General features: G+C 35.6%; 1 protein-coding gene across 1 annotated transcript; it reads right to left on the bottom strand.

Moving 5' to 3' along the window:
- Positions 1-4,267: 4,267 nt before the first annotated feature.
- LOC109167696 (cysteine-rich receptor-like protein kinase 2) lies at positions 4,268-7,190 on the bottom strand. Its single transcript, XM_019316787.1, has 8 exons — positions 6,675-7,190; positions 6,148-6,557; positions 5,929-6,054; positions 5,638-5,747; positions 5,344-5,554; positions 5,032-5,263; positions 4,804-4,954; positions 4,268-4,700 (listed from the first exon to the last, which is right to left on the bottom strand). The coding sequence occupies exons 1-8, from the start codon at positions 7,046-7,048 to the stop codon at positions 4,389-4,391; spliced, it is 1,926 nt and encodes a 641-aa protein (XP_019172332.1). The 5' UTR covers positions 7,049-7,190; the 3' UTR covers positions 4,268-4,388.
- Between the last annotated feature and the right edge of the window lie 315 nt (positions 7,191-7,505).

The following is a 7,505-nucleotide window of genomic DNA, read 5'->3' as shown; positions in this document are numbered from 1 at the left end:
CAACTTGATGGGCCAGCATAATTGAATTTAAGCACCACTTTATATAATTTTTTTGTAAACTCGATATTGTATTTAATAATTTATACCAATGTCCATTGCTGTATAGTAGCACTTCTGGAACCCGACAGGTGCTAGTAAATGACAGATAGGTGAACAAAGTTTGATTCACTGGAATGATGGGTTGTTGGAAGATGCAAACTTGGGAAGATTTAGAGTGTATTCGTTAACAGTTTCAATCATTCACTTTGCAGACAAGGTGCTCTTTAAGGAGAGGGGAGTGATACACCAATGGATGGCAAATTATATCGTGCACTCAGGTGCACAATACATTGTTCGCCGTAAGAGTTTATGTGTATTATGTTAAAGAGTATATGTGTATTATGTTAAAGAGTATATGTGTATTATGTTAGAAGTTTATGTGTATCCTACTATACGATTATATACATACTTAACATGTGATTTTAGGCGTACAATGCATTGTGCGTCCTGATGCACGATATAACAATTGCCAATGGATACGCCACGGTATGAGTCAACGACAAATGGGTTACGACGCTCTACTCGGGTCATTAAGGAACCAAGTCATGAATGGAAGGATAGCAATTTTGTTTACAAATAAGAAAGGCATTAGGGTATCATTATCCCTACAATACTCTCTCACTTTAAAAAATCAGTCTTATTTCCAAATCATCAAATTTACAATTCGTTTACTATTTTCTCTACATCCCTAAAATTTCAACTCACTTTTAAAAGTCGGTCCACATTTCACATCACATTAAAAAATGATTATATTTCATCAATGTTATTATTATTATTATTATTATTATTATTATTATTATTATTATTATTATTTAAATTATTAAAAATGATTTAAAAAGTAATAAAGACTCTCTCTCCACTCATGACATTGTATTTTTTTTTGAGTTAATTATCGAAATGGTCCCTTAACTATAGCGAAATTACCAATTTGGTCATTGATTATTTTTTTTTGATCAATTAAGTCCCTCAACTTTAAAAATCTTAACCAATTTGGTCCTCCGTTTGTTTGACCGTTAGTCAACCGTTAACTTGGGACTAAATTGGTAGTTCACTATAGTCAAGGGACCATTTTGGTAATTAACTTTAAGATGGGCAATTCGGTTTAGTTTCTCGAACCGAACCGTACCAAACTAGTTAGATTCGGTAATATACCGAACAACCGAACTGAACGGTAATAGATTATTGTATAACGAACGATTCGGTAAAAACTCGAACCGAACTGAATTGTTCGGTAAAAACCGAACATAATACCGTTTGAACTTTGGATTGCTATTTTGTTATATATTAGACTTTGGATATGGACAATCTAAACACCATAACACATAATATAGAACTTTTGATAACAAACCATCAAGAAATCAAATAAAACATTTACGAGAGATACCGTGAGAATATGAGCTGAATGGCAGAGCAAGTAGCAAGAGATTTGGATTTACTTTTTATTTATTTCTTTATTATTATTTAAAAAAAAATCAAACGGTGTTCGATTCAGTTCAATTTTTTACCGAACAATTCGGATCGGTTCGATTCAGTTTTTTATTGAACCGTTCGGTATACAAGAATCCAATACCATTCGGTTGTTCGTTATATTACCGAACCAATTGGTTCGGTACGGTTCGATTAGAGAAAACTAAACCGAATTGTCCACCCCAAAAGTTAATTACCAAAATGGTCCCTTGACTATAGCAAAATTACCAATTTGGTCCCAAGTTAACGGTTGATAACGATCAAACAAACGGAGGACCAAATTGGTTAAAAATTTTAAAGTTGAGGGACTTAATTGGTTAAAAAAAATACTCAAAGACCAAATTAGTAATTTTGCTACAGTCAAGGGACCATTTTGGTAATTAACTCTATTTTTTTTTCACCTTCCAAGACTTGCAATCCTTGCTAAGACTAACATTATCCATGCAAATCTCTCTCACTTTAAAAATGGGTCTCACTTTCATATCATCCCATTTGCAAATCATCTACTATTCACACTACATTCTTACAAATTTAATCAACTTTCAAAAGTGGGCCAAATATATTAAAATAATATTATTAATTATATTAAAATATTAAAAAGTAAAAAAAAAATATACAAAAGCTACCGCAGCTTTTGTCAGGGTTTGCAAATTTGCACCCCATTTCATAAAAAAAATGATGTGGCTAAAGCCACATCATCTTACAAACTTACTCCTTTGCAAGGGTAAGTTCAGCCTTTCTTGCAAGGACTGCAAGCCACATGTCACTTTAAAAGGGAGTAAATTTTAAGGAGTAACTAGACAAAATTAAAAGAGTCACAATAGTTGATAATTAAAAGTGAAATGATTTGTTTGGGATGTTGAATTATTTAATCAATTAGCTAATTTTAGTTTTTTTTTTTTTTGTGTGTGTGTGTGTGTGTGTGTGTGTGAACCACGAGTAATTCGAGTTTTTCTTTGTCCGTATCTTGTGAGAATAAAACTTGGATTATCCCAAAATTTTCACATACAAAGAGAGCTCATTTGTCACTTAAGCTATCACGGTAGGCTAGCTAATTTGAAATTATAGTACTATAAATCTATTTGTTTCTGTCCTATTTTTCAATACAAAACTTTCTTGTGCCTATCAGATGAAAGTAAGTCTTATAAAATTTGAGTGCCTTCTTTCTCCGCCCATTGCTCCACTTTTGTTTTGTTTTGTTTTTCCTCGTTCCTCTTCAACAAACCCATGCCATTAGACAAGACAAATTAGTGTGTGGAGAAACTATAAAAAAAAAATACATTTTTTATATATTAAAAATATATTATTCTTGTAGTGAATGTATATTATACATAATAATGTATTTTTAGAACTCAAATAATGTATTTTCTTTGAATACAATGTACACTTTTAATATATTAAAACGACATCATTTGTGTACTGAATGTATATTATTTGATAATATGATTCACACAATGCTCGCCCAAGCTCAGTTGGTCATAGGGGTGAAGTTTGGGAAGAATGACATGGGATTTAGTCTCACCAACGACACTGTGGGAGCAACCTCTCAAAGTGGAGGGGGTCTCCTCGTGCGCAGTAAGTAAATGTCGAGCCTCTGTGGTTCAGCTGAGTTACCATGATTTACATCCTCTCAGATACTCTGTTCGGCCGGGATGTGATTACACTAGTCAAGACATGTCGTCCGGACTATAAACTCATTTTTCAAATGTCCTTTCAGTGCTGTTGAACCTAATTAAGAAAGATATTCAGTGAACCAAATTCTAAGCACTCCATAATTGCTTGAAAGTTAAAACACAACTGTTTAATTTATTTGCATTCGGCCAACCCAAGAAACGACTTTGAATGAGTCCTATTACATGGTTTGAATTAAATTTGTGATAGTTTACACCTTTTTTTTTTTTTTTAAAAAGACAAATAAAAGATAAAAACGAAATTTGATGAGAAATTCACATAGAACTAATCATATCATAAACGCCAAATGTTGTAATCTTGTGGCCGGAGGTAATGGATTTACAGGAATTCCATTCGGTAAGTGGCATACACACGCTTTTTCCTAGTTTTTTTTTTTTTTTTTTTTTTGCTTGTTACTTGTTCATTGTTGAAAATCTTTGATTTTCTTATCATCATAAATTGGTCGGAAACCGCCATTTTTCGGTTAGAAATCCTTGTTTCGATCACCTGGAGTATCTATAAAAACCTTCATCGCTATTTCCGATTATCACATGAAATGGTCGGAAATAGTATCAATTAAAATAAGGTGGTCGGAAAATTTGGTCGTGAGTAAAAAAGTTATGTTGCATAGTTTCCGACTATGGGTGGTTTGAAATTTCAAGTAATTAAGTACAAAAAAAAATTAAAAAAAATCATTTCGCTGCTCTATGAATTTAATTTAATACAAATTATCCATTTGCAATAGCAATTTTAATATAAATAGTAGTTTCATAACAATACAAGTTTATGATACTAAATCAAAAAACAACACCAAGTCAAACATTTAATACAGTCACAAGTGTCTAATCAGTCACAACTCAGAAGCATCATACACATGGTTATACTTTGTAAACTGCATTGCCTTGGCACTGTAAAACAAAAAGGAAGATTAACTAGATTGAGAGAGTCAGGGCCAGTAGGCCAGAAGTACTATGCTTATTGCTTAGCAATCACACAGAGAGTAATAGAAGAATTAGAAAAACAAAACAATCTATTTGTACTCACAGGCTGCCTAAAGTGGCGACTTTCGCCTACTTCATTGCTGTCATAGTTTACGAATAATCTTATTTATCTCTTCCATTTTCATTGTGCGGAATCGCATAAGAACCCTAAAATGATACCAACACACATCACAATTCACAATCAAACTAGCTAGATCAAAATAGTCGTAGCTAGCGGCCTGAGAAACGAGAAAATGAAATGGTGGCAGTACTAAGTGGGGAAGTGTTTGTAATTGTAGGTATCCTCTTATTTAAATCACTAATAGTGGTTGGCCTGTTTTGGGGTTTTTGAATGATTGTGGAATCAGTACTTGAAAGCATGACCACCAATTCTGACATGCTTGGCCGTATATTGGAGGGTGATTGGGTGCACACCAATGCAATTTCCAACATTCTCTTCACTTCCTCTGCTTCATACTCATTTGGGTCTAAATTATTGTCCACCAGTCCTAGATGTTCATCACTCTCGTACAATTTCCATGCCTGTATTTATTATATTTAAAATGATACATATATACAAGAGTCAAATGATGAATAATATATCAACATCAGATAAACTGGCTGTTTCTTCAAGACAAGAAATTACCTGTTCTAGGAGATACTCAGTTACAGGCTCAACTTGTAAGTCACTGCTCCGTCGCCCACTAATGATCTCCAGGACGACGATGCCAAAACTGTAGATGTCAACTTTCTCTGATAAATGGCCATGAATTGCATATTCTGGCGCTGTATATCCCCTGTTGCAACGAGCAATAATTAAGTGGAAATTACAAAAAAACTAACGTGGAAAACAAAATAACGGTGTTAGGCTTACAAAGTCCCTGCAAATTTAGTTGTAAGATGGCTCTTATTTTCCGGTAAAAGTCTTGCTAAACCAAAATCAGCTATTTTGGGCTGGAATTCATCATCAAGTAGTATATTGCTTGATTTTATGTCTCTGTGTATGATGCATACATCCAACTGCTCATGCAGATACGCAAGACCCTTAGCCGTACCCAATATTATGTCTACCCTTTGCTTCCAATTCAGCATTCCTCGTTTTTCTCCTGCCCATTCAATTATGAAAAATGGGATGGGAAAAGTTTATTTATATAACGTACAATATAATGTTTGAGGATGAGAGTACCATATATGTATCTGTCAAGGCTGGAATTTGCCATGTATTCATAAACCAGTATGAGCACTTTTCCATTGCCAGAATATCCCAATAGACGAATGAGATTGGGATGATTCGCATTTGTAATAAGACTAATTTCAGTCTCGAAGTTTGCCTTTGCTCTGCTAGAAATTGTTGTCAGTTTTTTTACTGCCACCACATAGCCGCTTTGTAGGGTGCCCTGCAGTTTACTCATACAAGATCAGACTGGCGGCTTTGCTTATATTTTCTTTCAATTCTGAAATTTCATGAATTGTTACTCACCTTATATACATCACCAAAACCTCCTTTACCCAGTATATTTTCTTCGCTGAATTCATTTGTTGCAGCTTTCAAATCTTTATATATGTAGTTCATTGCCCCCAAAATATTTCCTATAGAAGGTAGAAGACAAGCATTCCATAAGTTAACACGTACAGAACTAAACAATTTTAACCAATTCAAACAGTGAAAATTCATTCTATCTATATATCAAGTAACAGAAAGCTAAGGGTAAACAGCATTTATAAATTTCAAGATTAGATATGATGAGTGCCAGCCACTAAAGAGCTTCACCTCTTCTCCAAGCGTTTGCCTTTCGTGATTGCCGATACAAAAGGAAAAGGGCTCCTAATACCAAAATGATCCCTATAGTAGCCACTACACTCGCAAGAAGAATAGGTTTCTTCTTTCCTGAACTCCCTGGAGAAGATGCTAACAGTTAGGTGATATGATGCTTCCAACATTAAAACTTCCATTATTTACAGAGTGAGGGCGAAATATTCTAGTACGTACCTCTTACTAAGAATGGTGCTATGTCAGTTGTTTGGTTATCAGCAAAAAAAGGGGTGTCTGAATATCTCAAGAAACATCCTGCATCCACAGCTCTTCCATCCGCAGAATTAGGTAAACAACCCTTTATGTTATTGTAAGCTAATGTCAAACAATCTTGACAGCTGCTTTTGCTCACGGTTTCAGCACATTGCGCCACCGCATAGGTGGTAGCACCACCACCACCAGGAGGTTCCTTAGCTGCAGCGTAAAAGCCATTAATTCTGGGCGTTGCAAGTAGAAGCTCATTTAGTAGTTCTTGTGCTGTCGCATTGAAAATATCTTGTTTGCTGGCAGTTCGATTACCACAAACTCGAGAGGTTCCTCCTGTAATCGTATCTGTAATCTGGTCATAGAAGTAACTCTCGTGGTGCCTATACAATTAAAAAAAAAAAAAAACAAACAGATAACTCATATTTCTAATCCATATATGAGACAAACTCAACAGATATACATGGTCAAACTAGGTGGCTAAGCATACTACAACTCACCTGAGAAAGCAGCCATCGAATATGACAATAGCAGAGGTGGTGTCGATGGGGCAGTTTCGGGTTACTAACACGGCGGCATCGAAACAGGCTACACAGTCCGCAGTGGAGAGGTACTTTCTGCACTGTACCATTGCGTACACAGCCGGGCGAGTGGAGGTGGCAAAGCGTTTGTTGGCGATGGATAACTGGTTTCTGAGATCAGCAAAGCTGAGATTGAGTTCCCTGTTATAATCTGGCACATCGGAAACATGGTACGGACCGCAACCCAGGTTGCCTATTTGGTTGGTTTGTGGGTCGGAGAACGCAGGTTCTGATACGGACACCACCAGCATCACCACCGCTAACCACCACCACCTGCCTGAGCCTGCCGCCATGTACGACCACTGTAGCTAGGCTCAAGGATCGGAGGAGAAATACGCAAATTTGCATGGCTTTAAAAAATAGAGGGCGGGTAAATATATTGAAATTGCCGGTCTTGGTTTCCTGTCTTTCATTTTTCAGGTAATAAAATGTAATAGTACTACAATACTTCATGATTAAAATTGAAATTTACTCAATTTCTGAACAGTTGAACGTGAGGCAATGTGGTAGTTGACCGTTGACGAAGACTAAGGTGCTGAGCATTCTAAGTTTCTAACATTGAGGGTGACTACTTTGAGGGCCATGCATACTTGACCGCAGTTATGACTTGTGTCGTTTTGGCTACGGTTTGAATGCAGTATTGAACTATTATTAAGTCTGGCCTTATCCCAGTCAATTGTCCATTTGCTAAGTAACATTGATTTTTTTTTTTTTTTTTAATTTTAATGTTTACGTAGATTACAAATTTGC

The sequence above is a fragment of the Ipomoea nil genome, unplaced genomic scaffold, assembly GCF_001879475.1.
Source record: "Ipomoea nil cultivar Tokyo-kokei standard unplaced genomic scaffold, Asagao_1.1 scaffold3169, whole genome shotgun sequence".
NCBI lineage: Eukaryota > Viridiplantae > Streptophyta > Magnoliopsida > Solanales > Convolvulaceae > Ipomoea > Ipomoea nil.
Note: the sequence above shows the minus strand (reverse complement) of the source record. Positions and strands in the feature narration are given on the sequence as shown.